The 19,871-nt window shown below is 44.9% G+C and overlaps 1 protein-coding gene across 1 annotated transcript in view; it reads left to right on the top strand.

Moving 5' to 3' along the window:
- Positions 1–7,628: 7,628 nt before the first annotated feature.
- cat (catalase) overlaps positions 7,629–19,871 on the top strand; it is a 43,499-nt gene continuing 31,256 nt past the window's right edge. Inside the window, exons 1-3 of the mRNA XM_033039233.1 lie at positions 7,629–7,797; positions 11,760–11,931; positions 19,734–19,844. Of these exons, the coding sequence (XP_032895124.1) occupies positions 7,732–7,797; positions 11,760–11,931; positions 19,734–19,844 (349 nt within the window). The 5' untranslated portion in view covers positions 7,629–7,731. The remainder of the gene's footprint in view (positions 7,798–11,759; positions 11,932–19,733; positions 19,845–19,871) is intronic.

A 19,871-nucleotide genomic window follows, 5' to 3' on the forward strand; every position in this document is an offset into this window, starting at 1 on the left:
GCACATAAGGACGACACATTATCGAGCATCAGGTTGACATCCTGGAGTGACACAAAATGACCTGGACATGTACTTTCACTCCAAAAAAATTGATTTTCAATTGCATAATGCTGTAAAAAAAGTGTTATGTGCAAATTTGGCAATTTCTTTGAAAAATACCGAATAGGATGGTAAATCGTGCGGAGATTATAAAATTAAAAGAAATACTACATTGAGACGTAAAAGAAGCATAAAAACAGTTTTTTTTAATTATTTGGTTTTTCTAAACTTCCAACATTAATTAAAATCTAAAGATATGAGATTCCATGGTTGTCAATTTTCAAAATCAGAAAGTTTCTGTTTATAACTTTCATTCTGTTAAAAAAGTAGTTTTAGGCACATATATTAGATTATACAGCAGCTTCTCACTATTCCATATATCATAGAAAAATATATTTATTGCACAACTTTTGGAAGAGGAGGGAATTTTGGACATAATCACACTGTTTTAACTGGGGTGGGCCCATTCCACTCCAAAACCCGATTTCTGATTGGCTGAAAAACGATTGCAAAGGTACTGTGCACGTACACCTTTCCTATCCTAATCTGTGTAGGAAAGAACTGCAGATGCTGGTTTAAATCAAAGGGAGACACAAAATGCTGGAGTAGCTCAGCGGGACAGGCAGCATCTCTGGAGAGAAGGATTGGATGACGTTTCGGATCAACAAGATACATTTATTTATCACATGTGCCAGTTGGCACAGTGAAATGAGATAACCATACAGCCATACAATAAAAATAAAGAACACAACACACGATAAAGTTAAACATAAAACATCCCCACAGCAGAATCAAAGTTTCCCACAGTGAGGAAGGCACCAAAGTCAGTCCCCGAGCCCTCCACAGTCGCCGCTACGGGCTGTAGAATCTGTTCTGCGATAAATAGTGATTTTTGCCCTGGTTGCTAGAAGGACAAATCCTTGCCAATCATGATGCATTTTGCCAGTTGACTCTGGACAATTATTTTATGTAGAATGTGTCAGCAAAGGTAAGTGAGAATATAGGCCCAGTCATCTTACCTCACCTCCGAGGATAACCCATTACTCACCACCCATTCTAGGCTGCCGTCTGGCGAACCATCACTGCACTCCCACTATTGCAAGTAATGCTAGGGCGATAGACCTGTACATAATCTTACAGGTGAAGTCTAACAAACTTAAATGCTTGCAACAGCTGCATTTTAACTTTCAATGATTCACTAAGTTTCCACACAGGTCCCTCAGAATCACCAACACATTTCAATCTCTCACCACCAATTAAAAACTCTATTTTTTTATTTTTTCCATCAAGGTAGATGATCTCAAAATTGTCCACATTATATTCCATCTGCTGTGTCCTTGCATGCTTACTTAGCACTTGAAGTCTCCCTCCTTACAATCATTTCCCACCAATCTTAATATCACCAACAAACTTGGAAATATTACATGATCACTTCATCTAAATCATTGATATAGAAAGTGAATGTCTGGGGTTCCCAGCACCCATCCTTGTGGCAACCAGCTAATCCTCAAATCATGCAAGTCAATTACATTAATCCGTCCCCTCAATTTTTTTAAAGAACCTTTTGCATGGCAACTTATCAAGGGCATTTAGAAAGTTCAATGGCACCATATTGACTGGCCTCCCCCCTTATCTTTCATTCATCGGGTGGCACCAGCGTAGTGGCTGCCTCGCCAGTCTTTTCGCCTTTTTTGGTATTTTTAGTGCATCTAAATGTATGTTTTAATGTTTCTCAGTATGTGTTATGTGGGGAATGGTGGGGGGGGGAATAGGGGGGAAACCGTTTTTCAGTCGCTTACCTGGACAGAGATGCGTCTTTTCTGTGTCGCATCTTTGCCCCCCCGCGGCCCACCAACTGCATTGGCGTGGCCTTTCCTACTGGAGACAGCCCAGAGCTTTGCGGAGCCTGGGATCCTGTTGAGGATCGCCAGTGTTGGAGCTCCGGAGTGTTGGGCCTGCTGACTTTAACACCATGGAACTGTAGTCTGCGGAGCTTCTAGCCACGGGCACGACGCTGACTTGAACATCGCGGAGGCCTGGGATCTTTTGCCGAGGATCGCCAGTGTTGGAGCTCTGCCCAGCTCGGCCTGTGGACTTCGGAAGCCGCGGTCTCTGGTAAGAAGCGGCCGATTCGGAAACTCCAAGCCGCTAAGTGTGTTCTCTCCGTTCCGACGCCGGAGTTTCGATCATCCCGGCGAGAGGGCCTGTACATCGGGACGTCCGTAGCGGCGACTGCGGAGGGTTCAAAGGCCCCGACCACGGGAGAACAAAATGGAAGATGACTGAACTTTATTGCCTTCCATCACTGTGAGAAACATTGATTCCACTGTGGTGGATGTTTATGTTAAATTCAATTGTGTATTGTGTTATTTTTATTCATATGGTTGTATGGCAACTCAAATTTCACTGTACCAATTGGTGCATGTGACAATAAATGTGAGCTTGAACTTGAACTATTTTCATTAGGTCCAACTTCAAGAAGTTCTGCTATGTCAAACATGATTTCCCTTTCATTCATGTCTATTGATGCTGCTGAACCCATGTTATTATTTTATGAATGTTCATTTCCTATTTTCCTAATACAGTAAAACTATGATAAGCCAGCGGACTGAGGACTGAGGATTTTCTGGATGTTTCATTCAAATATCTGACAATTTTTAATTTTCTTCTTTTAATTGGTACAGAGCATTATGACACATTTTCCAGTAAATCTTGCAGGTTTAAAGGGAACATGGGAAGAGGAACACGGATCTATTGAAGGAGAGCATGGTGAATGGGTTCCCATTGAGTCGGAAGGGAGTGCAAGAACAGGAGCCTCGGTGACTGTGATGGAAGCATGGGAACAAGTGCCCAGTTGTATTAGAGGGAATGTGGGGACAGGATCAGAATGACCTACTCCTTATTTTGAGATGGAGAACCCCCCAGTTTCTAGACTCAACATATAATGTGGAAACACTGTGAGGCCTCCATGTTGGTAATAAAAGTAGAAAAAATAGTGAGAGATTTTGAATAATCTAAGATCACCTCACATTTGGATTTGGATTAGATGTCACCAATTGAGGATTTGCAGCAAGTAGTAAATTAATATATTGTTCATTTTAATCACTTTATTACTAATAATTTGTCATTGGCCCTTCGAATATTTAATTGACCTGTTTAGTGTTCCATCCGTTAGAGCCGCATAGTTTGAGCAAGGGACTTGTTACTTCTCCTTATTTAGTATTCTGGAGAGATACAGCCTAAAAATGGAGCCTTTACACTAATTCTGCATGCCCCATTTTATTTTATTCTGTGTGTGTATGTGGACCATACACTAGTTAAACTTGAAGTGTATTTATTCTCTCGATCAATGAATTTGTTTGGATTTGTTTTTAAAACTTGTGCAAGAAGAGCATAAATATTGGTCTTTGATCAGCAGACATTAGTGATCAAGGTTTGAATATTGGATGTCTTCCAACATGTTGACAAAGTGAAAATTGAAAGGGCACTAGTGAAAGCAATTTATTACGCAAACCACAAAGATAATTCCAAATAACAGTGCACACATTTTGAAGTGTAGTTTTAAGTACCACCTTTGGAACAGTTGAAGTGGACTGAGGAAGTATTGTGGTTTTTAAGAGGAAAAAGTTGCTAAAAGTTAATATTCAATATTCACCGCAGGCTTTTGACCTCTCAATGGATTTGGGCCACAAAGTTATGACACGTATAGTTGAAGAGCAAAAGTTAAGGGAATGGTGGAGTTGATGTGGAGAAAATAATTTAGGTTGTAAAGATTGTCTCAGTTATATTTTTACAAAGAAGACCTGTTTTGAATTGATAATATTGTAAAGTTTTCTCCTTTGTACAGACCTACTTCCATGACTTTCCAGGCTCTTCTGTAATCAATGTTGGAGCTAGCCTTAAAGAGTGAGCCATTATTCGAGCAAGTTAAGATCATGATAGAGAGGGTAATTCTAATATCTTTATAAGAGAATATTTTGATCAGATTTAATAGGTGACCAAAAATGGAGTGTGGGACCTGGAGACTCAGTAACTGAAAGAACACTCTGGAACCAGGATATTGGTGAGTTGTAAGGCAACACGGAAACCAGTGTCCCGACGATTCGGAAGAGAGCATGGCATACATTAGTTGATTAGCTACATATCAAACTATCCAGATTTCCATACGGTAAGAGAGTAGATTATTGGAGTTGTATTGCAATAGATATTTTATTATGCCGAGCACTGATGTTTGACGACACATGAAACTGCGGATGCTGGAACCTTGAGCAAAACATAAAGTGCTGGTGGAACTCAGAGGATCAGGCAGCAACTGAGGAGGGAATGGACTGATGACATTTTGGAGCAGGCTTCAGGCTGATTGTACTGTAGTGGGGGGGGGGGGGGGTTAGGGGGGGAGAGAAAGCTAAAAAAGAGAGTTGGGGGCAAGACGAAGCCTGACATGTGATAGGTGGATATAAGTGAAGGGGATTTAATTGGTAGATGAGTAAAGTTGCAATGGTAGAGGTGAAAACAAGATAAATGGGGGTCAGATAAGGAGAAAAGAGAAGTGAAATGTAAAGCCAGAGGGAGGGATCTGTGTGGGAGGGGCAGGGGAGACAAAGGGGTATAAAGGAGAGATGAGGGACTTTTTTCTAGGAAGGTAATCCCCAGTATCACTGAGGACATCTTTATATGTTCTTGCATGGTTGTGTTCATTAATCAAAATATCACTTCTATCGGTATCTCTATACATAAAACTCTGATCTTAGATGTGTATGTATTTGTGTGTGTGTGTGTGTGTGTGTGTGTGTGTGTGTGTATGTATTTGTTTGTGTGTGTGTGTGTGTGTGTGATGCTCGTGTGCGTTTCACATCTCCTCGAAAACACGATGCGCTAATGGTAAAAAGTTTACATATTCCGATAGAGATTGATGCCGTGATGTAAAAAATCGCATTATCTGAAAATGTCATGCATTATTTCTCAAGTCTTTTATGAAAATTTCCAAAAATTTCAAATAACTTCGAAAATAAACGAGATGGTCTCGCTGATGACGTCACAATGGCTCTGCTCCTCGCGGCCTGCTGCCCTATGTTCCACATGCAGTGAGTGACATCACCACCCCCCCCCCCCCGGTTCTTCAAAAGACGCAAAAAGAACGAGTAAGTGGGCTCTGTACTGCAGCTCCCGGGCGCTTCCGAGGGCTCTCAAGCGCTCACAAGCTTCTCGGCTTGCTTTTCCAGAACTTTCTCAACAGTCATTATATCACTTTGATTTATGAGGCTTAATGCTGACTTCCACATCTCTAAAGATAAGTCTGATTGAACTTCATTGTTTTGGTTTAACTTCGAAAATGGTGCATTTTTTGTTCTTTAAAGACTTTCCAGTCTCACTTAACTGTACTAATTCCTAAAGATAACATTTAATTTCAAAGACAGCGCTTTTTTAAATTTTTTAATATATTTCTAACGTTAAACTTTCCCCGTTTGTTACTTCCTGTATTATCTCCGGTACTAATTTCTTTACAATTTTAAAAGTTCGCGGTTATTTAGATTTTCGATCGCTTTCAAAAACATTTGCTGTTGATTTGGAAAGACTCAGAAACCCCCCCCCCCCCTCTTTTCCCCCTTCTCCTCTCTCCCCCTGCACTTTCCCCCTTCCCCCCTCTCTTTCTGTCCCTCCCTCTCTCTCTCTCTGCCCCTCTCTCTACCCCTCTCTCTGTGTCTCTGCCCCTCTCTTTGTGTCTCTGCCCCCTCTCTCTCTACTCCCCTCCCTCTCCCTCTCTAAATGCGCCTGTGAGTTAGGGGCTCTACATGAGTGGATAGGGCGGGGATGGGGTAAAAAGAGCTAGTGAATAATATTAATATATCAACGGGGGTGGTTAGTGTGTGTGTGGGGGGTGGTTAGTGTGTGTATGTGTGTGAGGGGTAGTTAGTGTGTGTGTGTGACACTGCAGACTGTAAAAGGACAGCGCCGCTGGAGGGGGGGAGGGGGGAAAGAGTTCCTTTCACAGCGTGTTGGGAGTCTGGCCAGCGGTAAAGTTGCGGGGAGGGCAGGAGCGTTGAAAAGGAGGGGGTCGGGGATCATGCCAGCATCCAGCTCAAGAGCGGGTCAGCGGGCAATGGATAACAGGACAGCGGGCGGTGGAGCTTACCCCATATGTCAGTGCGAGTAACCTCAATTGATCCCTTGTTCGCGCTGACACAGGAGTAAGCTTCACCCACCCGCTGTCCTGTTATCCATCACCAGCTGACCCGCTCCACTCTATGATCTTTGTTCTTGAGCTGGCCCCCTCACTGTTCAGACGGAGAGCACTGCCGGGGGTGAGCAGGTCTGCAGACAGTGCTGAGGGCCTGGCGGCCGCTCGTAGCCACGCGAGCTGCTTCCCTCCCTGGCCACAATGCGGTGGCTCCGCGCACGAAGCACCGTGGCAGCAGTGAGTGAGTGGGTTACTGGCATGATCCCCGACCCCCTCCTTCTCAACGCTGCTGCCCTCCCTGCAACTTTACCCCTGGCCAGAATCCCCACATGCTGCGAAAGGAACTCCCTCCAATTGGTCCTTTGAACTAGTATTATCATTCAATAAGATCACAACGGATACAACTTGTCCCGGTGTGCTCGCGTTTTTCCCACCATCTCTCCACCTGCCGTCACCCTCCACCCCCCCATCCATTCAGTAATTCAGAAAGGAGATTTGGAAGCCTTGGGCAAATTGAATTGTTACTTTCTTTATTTTTATTTTTACGGAGAGAACAATCTGCGCATGTGTGGTTTAAGATTTTTTTAAATCTGACTGACTGCCTTCCCTGAGTAATTACTCACGGCACATGTCTGAATATGACTCATTTATAATTATCTATATAATTAAAAGCGTCATCTTGATCACTTCTTGTTTGCGCTGTGTCTTGATATTAGAAAAAACGCTACCACTATGGCTGTGATTTTTGGCCATCTTACTCACAGTCCCCCTCTGCTGATCAGGCCCCGAGGATTTGAATAAAAGTAAAAAAATACTGGAAATACTCAGAAGGTGGAAGAGAAATCTATGGGAAGAGAAACAGAATTAATATTTGAGATAGAAAGCCCTTTTTTCCAACCAATTAACCCAATTTCACTCTCCACATATGCTGCCTGGCCTGCTGAGCACTCAGTGAAGTGTTTCCAGTATTTTCTGTCACTCAGTGAAGTGTTTCCAGTATTTTCTGTTTTAGATTTTCAGCATCTGCAGTTTAAAAAAAATATCCTAACTTACTTATTGAAGTGGATGATGAGGTGTTTACTAGCATTTTCTATTATGTTTTAGATTTTCAGCAGCTGCAGTTTAAAAAAAAAATCACTTACTTATTAAAGTGGATTTTGAGGTGTTTAGGTCCAATGCCCTAACGTTGCTCTTGTTTTTTGTTTGTTTAGGTGCAACTGTGTAGGAACTGCAGATGGCGGTGTAAACTGAAGATGGACACCAAATGCTGGAGTAACTCTGTGGAGCAGGCGGCACCTCTGGAGAGAAGGAATGAGGGTGACGCTTCGGGTTGAACCCCGTCTTCAGCTCCGTGGAGGGGCGGGGCGATCCAACGGTCGAGGGCGGGAGCCCGGTTTGAGCGCCTCCAATGGGGGTGGCGCGAGCTGGGCGTGCGGGCGGGCGGGGCCGCCGGCGCCATATGGGGACAAGGGGCGACGCGCACTCAGTCGACCGTTGACGGGCGTCGAGGTAAAATGGAGGGGTCTCGGGATGAAGCTGGCGAACAGCTGCAGAACTGGAAGAACACCCGGGCTGACCTGGTGAGTGTGGCCGGGACCATTCAACGTGTAGAAGGAGCCCGCGGACAGCCGAGGTTGCGATGGGGACGGAGTGGAGGCTGAGGGAAGAAAGGGACCGGGCGATTTAAATTACTTTCGGTTCTCACAAGATTTTTGTTTAGTTTCGGATGGTAATCACATTTCTTCTACGTAGCAGAGACGGCATGTGAGGAGGAGCCGGAGTTGAAGGCGTTTGTTTTCCGGAGAAAACTGAGGAGAACATGAGAAATGGGTTAAGCGGTCGACTAGCCCACTTGAGCCAGCCAACAAAACCCTAGTTAATAATCTAATACTCCGTTATCTTTCTACACTGTCCGGCATAGTCCATTATTCCATTTTAACCCCTCAACAAAATAATATTTTCAAAGGTACACAAAATTGCTGGAGGAACTCAGCGGGTGCAGCAGCATCTATGGAGCGAAGGAAATAGGCGACGTTTCGGGCCGAAACCCTTCTTCAGTCTGAAGAAGGGTTTCGGCCCGAAACGTCGCCTATTTCCTTCGCTCCATAGATGCTGCTGCACCCGCTGAGTTCCTCCAGCAATTTTGTGTACCTTCGATATTCCAGCATCTGCAGTTCCCTTTTGAACAAAATAATATTTTCAATGTTTTAACCCTTTGGGAGAATTTCAAAAAATCACTGACAATTTGCGTCGCTCATTCCCAAAAAGGCCTTTCTCTTTGAAAATGTCTGGGGGGGAAAACATTCTCCCTGCCCCATAAAGCCATCTAATTACTTTGTATATTTCAATGCAGTCCATCACAAGCTTGTCATTTCCTTCCAGTCAGTCCATCTTCAGGAAGGCTTGATGTATTGTCAAGATTGCCTGGCACCCAGGCTATATCCTTCTACTTTTTTTGGGAACAGATGTAGGAGCTTGAAAGTTTTGACATCCAGACTTGAGAACAGCTGCTTCCACACTGCTACCAGGCCCCTGAACCAACCACCACTTTCACAACCCATTTGTGGAGGTATTGATGTATATACAATACAATACCGTTTATTTGTCATTTGAACCTCACATGAAGTTCAAACGAAATTTGGTTTCTGCAGCCATACAAGAAAAGAACCAAGACACGCACCAACACAATTTACACAAACATCCATCACGGTGAATCTCCTCCTCACTGTGATGGAAGGCAAAGCCTTGTCTCTCCCCTGCTCTCCATTCCTCTCCCGAAGTCAAAGTCAAAGCCTCCAGCGGGCGCTAGCAAGTCCGCAGCCATTTAAAGCCGCGTCGGGCGATGTAAGACCCTGCCCCGGGTCTTGATGTTGGAGCCCCCGGCGGGCGCTAGCAAGTCCGCAGCCATTTAAAGCCGCGCCGGGTGATGTAAGGCCCCGCTCCAGGTCACTCTCAACCCAGCATTTCAAGCGGAAGAAGTCGCCGTTGCCGGTGCCCCGCAAAGCAGTCTCCCACCGGGGACCGGCGAGCTCCCGATGTCACCATCCACCGGAGTTGGATCGCAGCAGCGCGCCACCGCAGCTCTCCACGCTCTGAAGCTGGCCAGCTCTACAATGGTAGGTCCGCAGCTCCGCGGTCTCCGTGACTCGAGCTGTCGTTCTGTTTGGAGGCCGCTCCACGGTGCTAGGCCGCAACGGAGACCCGACAGGGAAAAGGTCGGGTCCCCGTGCAGGGAAAAGATTTAAAAGTTTCCCCCACCCACCCTCCGCCCCCCACACATACACAGTCAAAAACCCACCACAAACTTTACATTCTACAGGACAATAAAATAAAAAAAGACAGACTGACTGCAGAGGCCGCTGCGACGTCGGTCGCGCCGCCAACCCACTAATATTCTAACTCCCCGATTTGATTACACTTTGTTGTGCTTTTTTTGCACTACAATCTTTACACCATTCTGTTTTGTACTGGTGCTATTGTTGTATCTGTCATCTTCTGTTTACTCTGTGTGTAAAAATAATTAATTTGCATCATGATTTAAATAGCAATAGGCCTATCTGAATAAGGCCATAATTAGAAATGGGGTAATTCAGACCATCAAGCCTACTCTGCCATTCAATAGAACCGTGGCTTGCTGTGAATTATTTAAAGTCACTTTTTCTGCCTCTTCCCCATGTCTGGTGCCCTTGTTGATTAGAAATCTATCTAAGCATGCATGTACAAAACTATACCCCTGTTGCAAGAGTCTCAAAGACATTTAACCCCTGATAGACAAAAGCCTTCTCCAGGTGTGGTCTCACCAAGTCCAAATATTTTAATGCAACAGATTTGAAATTTAATGACTGGTGATTGCTTCATATGACTGCCTTTCAGAATCATTGTCTTAAACTTCGAAAACCTCTTGAATCATCTAAAATCACCTCACATTTGGATTTGTCACCGTGAGGATTTGCAGCAAGTAGTAAATTAATATGTTGTTCATTTTAATCACTTTATTACTAATGATTTGTCGTTGGCCCTTCGAATAGTTAATTGACCTGTTTAGTGTTCTATCAGTTAGTGCCGTATAGTTGGAGCAAGACTTGTTACTTCTCCTTATTTAGTATTCTGGAGAGATGCAGCCTAGAAATGGACCCTTTGCACTAATTCTGCATTAGTCCCATTTTATTTTATTCTGTGTGTGTGCATGTGGACCATTCATTTGTCATTTCACTAGTTAAAATTGGAATGTATTCTCTCGATCAATAAATTTGTTTGGATTTGTTTTTAAAGCTTGTGGAAGAAGAACATTGGTCTTTGATCAGCAGACATTAGTGATCAAGGTTGGAATACTGGATATCTTCCAACATGTTGACAAAGTCCAAATTGAAAGGGCACTAGTGAAAGCAATTTAGTATGCAAATTATAAAGATAATTCCATTTAACTGTGCACACATTTTGAAGTGTAGTTTTAAGTACCACAGTTGAATGAGGAAGTATTGTGGTTTTTAAGAGGAAAAAGTTGCTAAAAGTTAATATTCAATATTCACCGCAGGCTTTTGACCTCTCAATGGACTTGGGCCACAAAGTTATGACACGTATAGTTGAAGAGCAAAAGTTAAGGGAGTGGTGGAGTTGATGTGGAGAAAATAAGATTGTAAAGATTGTCTCAGTTATATTTTTACAAAGAAGACCTGTTTTGAATTGTTAGTATTGTAAAGTTTTCTCCTTTGTACAGACCTACTTTCATGTCTTTTCAGGCTCTTCTGTAGTCAACAAGTTGGAGCAAGTTAAGATCATATAGAGAGGGTAATTCTAATATCTTTATAAGAGCATATTTTGGATCAGATTTAATATATGGAAGAAAGTGAGTTCATTAATTTGAAAACTGACACGATGCTTTCAAGCATCACCACAAAAAGCCACTTGTAAATGGTAAAGACACAAAAGCTGGAGCCCTGAAATACATGGGTTACTAAAGAGATATGGGTGGAGAAACATTAATGGAAATGCACCATCGTCTTTGTGAAAGGATGAGAGAACAAGGCAAAAGATGTAGCCTACAGAGAATGGTCTCTGAGGAAGATACTATGCATGTGTGCTAAGCATTGGGAGATTGAATGTAGTTTAGGAAGGGGAATTATTTACAATCTGGTACTGTTTGACAAATGGAAATGAGATTGCAGGAGCTGTAATATGTTCTCATATGGAAGGAAGATTACTGCACTGATATTAAAATAACAGGAAAAGCAAAACACACAATAGTACAAATGCAACAAAAGATGCATGATCAAAAGGTTTTGAAATCCTGTTTGTATTAATTGACTGCATATTCCAAGTGCTTGTTTTGGGCCAAATAAGAACCTGAAACTAGCAAGGTAAGCTGGTGTAGATTTCCATTTACATATGGCTGAAGTAAGATCCCAAATATTCAAAATTTATGTAAATATTGACTGCAAGTCGAGATAGTGGCCTGAACGGGTATGCTTTTCTCCATAAAAACATTGATTGAATTTCTGGTATGTCATGTTTCATCAAGATTTGCAATGCTCATTTTTTCTAGAATTTAGATACTTTGACCACTGGAGCAGGCCATCCTGTTGGAGACAAGTTAAATGTCATTACTGCAGGACCGAGAGGGCCACAACTTATACAGGATTCAGTGTTTATTGATGAAATGGCACACTTTGATCGAGAGAGGATCCCTGAGCGTGTTGTACATGCAAAGGGAGCAGGTGAGTTGATATTTGAGGTAAGAATATTTTGTTCATTTGTAAAATGAAACTGGGTAATTAATAAATGCTATTCCCAACCAAATTCCCCAAAATGTTGGAATTCCCTTGTAAACACATACTGTCTGTTTATTCGGGGCTTGAGATTGATTAGGGACGACAGATGGCACAATGGGCTAAGTGTTCGGCTGGCGACCGGAAGGTAGTCTGTTCGAATCCCGCTTGGAGTGCATACTGTCGTTGTGTCCTTGGGCAAGACACTTCACTCACCTTTGCCTGTGTGTGAATGTGTGTGAGTGATTGGTGGTGGTCGGAGGGGCCGTAGGCGCAGAATGGCAGCCACGCTTCCGTCAGTCTGCCCCAGGGCAGCTGTGGCTACAGAAGTAGCTTACCACCACCGAGTGTGACTGAGGAGTGAATGAATAATGCGATGTAAAGCGCCTTGAGTATTAGAAAGGCGCTATATAAATCCCATCCATTATTATTATTATTATTAGTAGGACTGGGTTACATTCCCTAAGATTTCACTACAATTGACATTCTTGGGTGTGACCACTAGGTGAATTTGCTAACAATCAGACACATCTTCAGTTGTGTACCTCAACGTCACTGGGTGTTTCGGCCTTTTATCACAAGACGCCCTTAGTCGAGGCAGGCCCACCGCAGGTTGATCAGACCTGGGTGTGTGTCTTATTGTTAGCCTCTAGTTGGTCACCTGGAGGCCCAGACCGCATCTTTCCTCTTCAGCCACAGCTAGTGACTGCTCCGTTCGGCGGCATTGGCAAGTTCTTTTATTGCTCTCCTTCATGCCTGCCCTTTGACTCCTACTTCCCTCAGGAGCCTTGCGGTGGAACTGACTACAAAGCCCCTGCACCCCACCTCCACTGGACACACCCTTACCCTCCAACCTCTCTCCTCTGCCTCTGCTGCAAGGTTTGAATATCGAAGCTCTTTCCTTTCATAAGCCTCGTCCACCGCCTCCTCCCATGGGACCGTCAGCTCAATGATGAAAACACGCCGACAGGAGTTGGACCAGAGAACGAGGTCTGGTCGCAGGTTGGTAACTGCGATTTCAACTGGGAACGAAAGCCTCTGGCCTAGGTCAACACGCATTTCCCAGTCCCTGGCTGCGTTCAGTGGGTATGAGTTGAGAGGCGAGGGGTTAGTCCTCCATTTCTCTCCTTCCCGGATGAAGGATGCTATTTGCAGGAATGTTATCTGGGCTTTGATAGGCATGGCGTTGGTGGTAACTCTCTTGCACTCGAGTTCTGCGGCCAAACACCTCAGCACCTGGTTGTGTCGCCAGGTGTATCTGCCTTCTGTTAGGCTGGTCTTACAACCGACCAGGATGGGCTTTGATAGGCATGGCGTTGGTGGTAACTCTCTTGCACTCGAGTTCAGCGGCCAAACACCTCAGCACCTGGTTGTGTCGCTAGGTGTATCTGCCTTCTGTTAGGCTGGTCTTACAACCGACCAGGATTTGCTGGAACTGCACACAGGGGGCAGGCTGGATCCTCTCCCAGTCAAAGATTTAGGTTTGTGGGAGAGGGAAGGACGTCATATGTCGCTCTGATAATGAAGCTCAACTTATTTGACTCCATGGTCCACAGCTCTCTCCATGTGATCTTCCTCCTCTCAACGCCATCCCACGTCATCCAGCGGCCTTGTTTGGATTGGGATATGGCTTTGGCACACCTGGCTGTTTCTTCCTGGTGGCTCGCCTCCGCCACCACCAGCTGCCGACGTTCAGCTGGAGTAGCCTTTTGCCAGGTAGGTTTCATTGCTCCCAGGCCAAAGCCCCCTCGGTCCTGTTGGACATGGCCAACCATGTCCCGGTGTTGGAGGGCGGATTTTGCGTCCAGTACCACTGCTGCTGGAGTCCATTTCTTCCCTGTTGCTAGGTTTGGAGCAACACCTCTTATTATTGGGTCCTGGGATTCTGTTGGTGTCATGTCCAGCCTCACTTTGGCACATTTGTATTCCTCCACCAGGCTTGAGACTGGCAGTGAGAGGGCTCCATTCCCATAAAGCCCTATGCTGCTGAGGCATCTCGGTAGCCCAAGCCACTTCCTCACGTGAGTTCACCAGTCTCTCCAGCTGGTTGATATGGGATAAAGTGACCTTGTAGATGGTAGTTGGCCACATGAGTCGGGGCAGTAGATGAATTGAAGGCACCAAAGCTTCAGCTTCCCTGGGAGAGCAGTGTTGTTGATTTACTTGAGGCCACTGATTGTATCCTGCCTGAGTTGTCCCACCACTGGAGTTACTGGTCTTCCAGAAGCACTTGATGTCTGTCTCAGAATGCGTATCTGGGAACAGCCTTGTGAATCAGAGTCCTTGGTTACGGAGCTGTCGAGGATGAACTGTGACAAGTGCCTTTGCATCATCACCAGACCGTCTATAAGGAAATCCGCACTAAAGAAGTGGATGCTGTCCCAAGGACCACGTGCATCGGTAGTAAGAATCCAACACAATTGCCTTATTTTTCCCAGTCATTGAGAGGGAGCACTGCTTCACAGACCCAATATTGCTTTACCTTGGCTATAGACTCCAACAAATTCCTGTATATCTCGGTGCCTCCGAATCTGATCGCCAGCACCTTGAAGTAGTAAGACTTGATGGTGAAGAGGATGGAAGATTAGTCGGGCCAGTTGTAGAAGAACTTGGCCTTGCTCTTCCTCTGGCTCCTGATGCCATCTCAAAAGATGATGATCAGTCTACGGACCAACTGTGGATCTGAGCAAAAGGGGGTGATGTCCATATACATGGAGATTTTGAACTGAGTGCCTCACTGCCTGGCAATGTCACCGCTCTTCTCTTGTCCTTCCTGATGGATACAGCAAAGGGTTCTATGCAGCAGTCAAACAAGATGGGAGGGCAGGCAATCCTGCCTGACTCCAGACATGATGGGGAAGGTATCCATTATCATTGATTTGGGCTGCGCTACAGATATCAGTATAGAGTAGTTGGATTCAGTTCCTGGTTCTCCTATGCCCATTTTAAGGGCCTGTCCCACTTTCACAACCTAATCCACAACCTTTTTTTCTCGTGGACATTTTTCATCAGGCTAGAAAAACGCCCCGACCTACTTGATGCCACGAGTACCTACGAGTAGCATCATGACCTACTTACGATCTCCTACGATCGCCATGCTGCGAGTATGAGTCAAGGGCAAACTCGGCAGAGGTCGTGAATTAGGTCGTGAAAGTGGAACAGGTCCTTTAGAGGACATGTCCATCCTGTACATATGCACTATATGTCAAAGGCTTTCTTCTGGTCCAAGATGACCAGGCATGTATCCACCCCTCTGTCCTGCATGTAAGCAATGGTGTCCCAAAGCAGCACCAGAGCTCCTGGAGAATTTCCTACCAGATACGGTTGGTTGCTTCCCACCTGTATATTGGGGAGTCAGGGAGGAGACTTATATAATCCCTCTTTAGCTCCTCGATGGTCGATGCCAGATCTGCAGTTTGATGCAACTTCCACATCTCCCTGCCTGCCTTTTGGTCCTCCTTCTGTATGTTGCAGGAAGCTCGTTGCATGAAGTGGTCAGAGAAGAACACTGGCGCAATGTCTGTGTCTGACCAGATCGAGGATGCAGTTGATGTCACCAGCCAGAACAACTGGCTGGGATTTTGCCAGCAGCAATGAGAGCTGTTGGATGTCGCCCATTTGCACACTTCGCAGAGGCAAGGTGTACACATTGATCAGCTGGAGTGGAGAGTTATGCCCCTGTTCCACTTAGGAAACCTGAACGGAAACCTCTGGAGACTTTGCGCCCCACCCAAGGTTTCCGTGCGGTTCCCGGAGGTTGCAGGTGGTTGCCGGAGATTGCAGGTAGTGGAAGCAGGTAGGAGGGACTGACAAAAACCTCCGGGAACCGCGCGGAAACCTTGGGCGGGGCGCAAAGTCTCCAGAGGTTTCTGTTCAGTTTTCCTAAGTGGGACAGGGGCATTAAGATGCATTCCATCCATCCACACCCCCCACCGCCTCCCTGACCAGTGATCGAGAAGCTCCCTCCCTGCAGCAGATCCCCAGGCTGGAAGTGTGACAGTAATTGCTCCCCAACCATAGCAACAGTCTGTGGGGCCACCATTGCAGGGCTCTCACTTAACTTTTTTTTTCCTGTTGCCAGCCTCGGCAGCGTTTTATGTTGCCAAATGACAGTTTAGGTGGTCATTTAAGACGGCTTGCATGACGCGTGCGATAATGTGCTCGGACGAAATGCGTAGTTACCAGTCGGAATTATGCTCAATGAAGCATTCACATATTATTTCTGCTTCAAATAAAGTCACAAGCTAAACATATTCACCAATCAAGACATGATATACCACAATGACATGCAGCAAAATTACAATACAGTATCTCATCTCTTTTTACACATTGCAATGAATGCAATTTCTATTATTTCTTTCCACTTCCAAACAAAAATCTGGTTGGATTATTCAGCGTATGATCAACCTCGGTGAGACCAAGTGCCGGCTTGGCGATCGCTTCGCACAACGCCTCCACTCAGTTTGCAATAACCAACCTGTTCTCCTGGTGGCTCAGCGCTTCAACTCCCCTTTCCATTCCAAATCTGAACTTTCTGTCCTGGGCCTCCTCCATGGCCAGAGTGAGGACCACCATAAATTGGAGAAGCAGCGCCTTGTATTTCGCTTGGGCAGTTTACACCCCAGCGGTATGAACATTGACTTCTCCAATTTCAGATAGTCCCTGCTTTCTCCTCTGCTTCCCAGCTCTCCCTCAGCCCACTCTCTCCGCCTCTTCTTTTCTTCTTCCCTCCCCCACCCTCACATCCGTCTGAAAAAGGGTCTCGACCCAAAACGTCGCCTATTTCCTTTGCTCCATGATGCTGCCTCGCCCACCGAGTTTCTCCAGCATTCTTGTCTACCCATTCACACAAGTTCTGTTATCCCACACATTAGGGGCAATTTTACAGAGACAAGTTAACCTACAAAGCCAATGCGTCTTTGGGATGTGGGAGGAAACCCACACGCTTGCATGGAGAATGTGCAGATTCAACACAGACAGTGCCCGAGGACAGGATCGAACACAGATCTCTGGAGTGTGAGGCACCAAGTCCACCAGCTGGGCCGCTATATTTTATTTTCCAACACACAAAAAATTAAACGTTGTTAACTTTGGTTACTAAAAAAAAAAGAAACTATCCATTTTCAGTCTTAAATCTCTAAGTGACGCTATGTCCCCCTTTACAGCTACTGTATGTTTTAATTCAGTTCAAGACTATGGGGCAGTACATTGACCATAAAGTTGCTGCCTAATATTGCTAGAGACCTGGAATTGATCCTGAATATGGGTGCTGTCTGTATGGAGTTTGCTCCCTTTCCCTTTGATCGCATGGGTTTTCTCCGGGTGCTCTTGTTTCCTTCCACATTCTAAAGGTGTGCAGGAACTTTTTTCAGACCCAAGCCAAAACGTAATATTTTCTTTTGTCCAGAGATTCTGTTTGACCTGTTGAGTTACTCCAGCTTTTTGTGTCTATCTTCAGTTTAAACCAGCATCTGCAGTTCCTTCCTACACACATTATGCTATACAATAGAACTTTATTAATCCCAGGAGGGAAATTGTGTGTGTGTGTGTGTGAGAGTATATATTTTACGCACACACACACACAGTTTTCTCATTTATAACATTGTTTACAGAGTACTATGTTTACATATTCTGTTGTGCTGCTGCAAGTAAGGATTTCATTGTTCTAACTGGGACGTGAGCCTCTTGATTTACGTCACTAATGTGTGGGATAGAACTAGTGTACTGGTGGTCGGAGTGGACTCGGTGGGCCGAAGGGCCTGTTTCCACGCCGTATCTTTAAATTAAACTAAAAACACTAAAACCAGAGGAAATCTAAAGAAGGGTCTCTTCCTGAAACGTCACCCAATTTCTTCTATCCAGAGATGCTGGCTGCTCCATGGAGTTCCCCCGCACAATTAAAGCATGGAATAGTCTTCACCCTACCATAGTTACCCAACCAGATGCAACTAAATTTAAGGTAGCTCTTTTTTCCCAAGAACCCTTTATTGCTTAAGTCAGAGTCAAGAGTTTTATTGTCATGTGTCCCAGATAGGACAATGAAATCCTTGCTTGCTGCAGCACAACAGAATATGTAAACATAATACAGAACAGGAGATAAAAGTTCAGTGTGTCTATATACCATAGACCATATATATGCACAATAAATAAACAGATAAAGTGCAATAGGCTGTTATTTTTCAGAGTTTGGGGTTTGGTGGTGGTAGGTCCATTACAGTTTAAATTCCATTTGGAATATTTTTGGAGGACAAGGAAACCAAGAAGCAAGAGTTACTCCAGGGCGTTACTCCAGCTCCAGGGAGTGATTCTGCGAGTGCCGGCGGATGAGGAACGAGCAGAGACTCGGATACGGATGGCGGGCGGAGACGGAGAGTGAGGGAGGCCCGCTCAGACTTGAACGATAGGTGTCCTGGGTGCTTGCCAAGCCGGGAATAATGGCAGGGCTTTTTGGTTGACACTGACACCCGGGCAACCATTAATTTCGAGCCCGGCATTGCAATAAACACTGATAGTTGTGGAGGTGTGGCAGTCCACACTCTTGTATAAAAGTGATACCTGCCTTGACCTGGCAGGGAACTGCAAGGCATTAATACATCACACAGTGCTCTTTGGTGCATATTTAGTGATGCCAGTTTTGCCACCAATGTACTCTTGGAGTTCATAGTCCTTTATCCTGAGCCCTTATGCCCATGTCTTTGGTGAATGGTAGCACAGTTTCTTTGCTTGGGTACTGGGTGCCATCTTTTTCTGGGAGCGGGGTCACTCCTGGCAACGTTGGCAATGTTGCTGGGGGGAAATCCTCCCCCCTTGATCTTCTCTCCTCGGGGAGGTCTGTGCCCTCTGTCTCCCGGAGCTGAGTGCGTTGGGAAGTCCACTGCTTCCACCCTACTGAAGATGGAGGGGCATTGGCCTCTGTGCTGCTCCCGGTCTCCTGGAGTTGGGGTGTGCTGGGTTTTCATATTTTCCAGTCTCCCAGAGTTGGGGTGCGACAGGCAAATGTATCTTCACACATATGAAAAGGTGTCCACCAATCAGCATGGTTCCACCTTTGCTAACTGGTAGGAGCAGACCCTTTGAACTTAGCCAAAAGGCTGACTGTGGTTGATTAATATTTTAGTATCTAGTCGAAACACGGGTCGAGTGAATGGAAGAGTTGCAAACTTAAATAATTGATATTGTTTGAGTTATGACAAGTTATCACTGATTCTTCTGAGCATTCTTCTGATTTCTCATTTTTCAGTAAGGAGTTCATCTTTTTGACTGAGATGAGGAAAAACTGTTTCACCTGAGAGTTGTGAATCAGTGGAATTCTCTGTCACTTGATGTTTTCGAGAGAATTCGATTTGGCTCTTGGGGATAAAGGAATCAAGGGATATGGGGGGGGGGGGAAGCAAGAATGGGGTACTGATTTGCCATCATTATGTTGAATGGCAGTGCTAGCTCGAAGGGCTGAATTGCCTACTTCTGCACTTATTTTCTATGTTCCTTGACTTAAGATTTGTAACCTGGGGAATGGGATTGTGGAGTGATATGGATTTGTCGCTTTAATAAAGTACTCGTGAATGCAAAACACCATTGTCAATTCCAATGATGATCTTTCTTATCAGTTTTAAATCTGAATGCTACTCATCTTGAGTGGATTTGATGAGGTATAATTTCACTTGAGGTTACCATAATTCAAAATGTGTCTAATTTTAAAATGTCTCAAACGGGAGATAATTGTACTTTGCAAATCTTTTAATTTCTGCCAGGTGCTTTTGGTTATTTTGAGGTGACCCATGACATTACAAAATACTGCAAGGCCAAAATATTTCAGCATGTGGGAAAAAGAACATCTGCATCTGTCCGCTTCTCATCTGTAGGTAAGAGTTATTCTTTAGTTCATATGT

Source organism: Amblyraja radiata, chromosome 20 (genome assembly GCF_010909765.2).
Source record: "Amblyraja radiata isolate CabotCenter1 chromosome 20, sAmbRad1.1.pri, whole genome shotgun sequence".
NCBI classification, from domain to species: Eukaryota; Metazoa; Chordata; class Chondrichthyes; order Rajiformes; family Rajidae; genus Amblyraja; species Amblyraja radiata.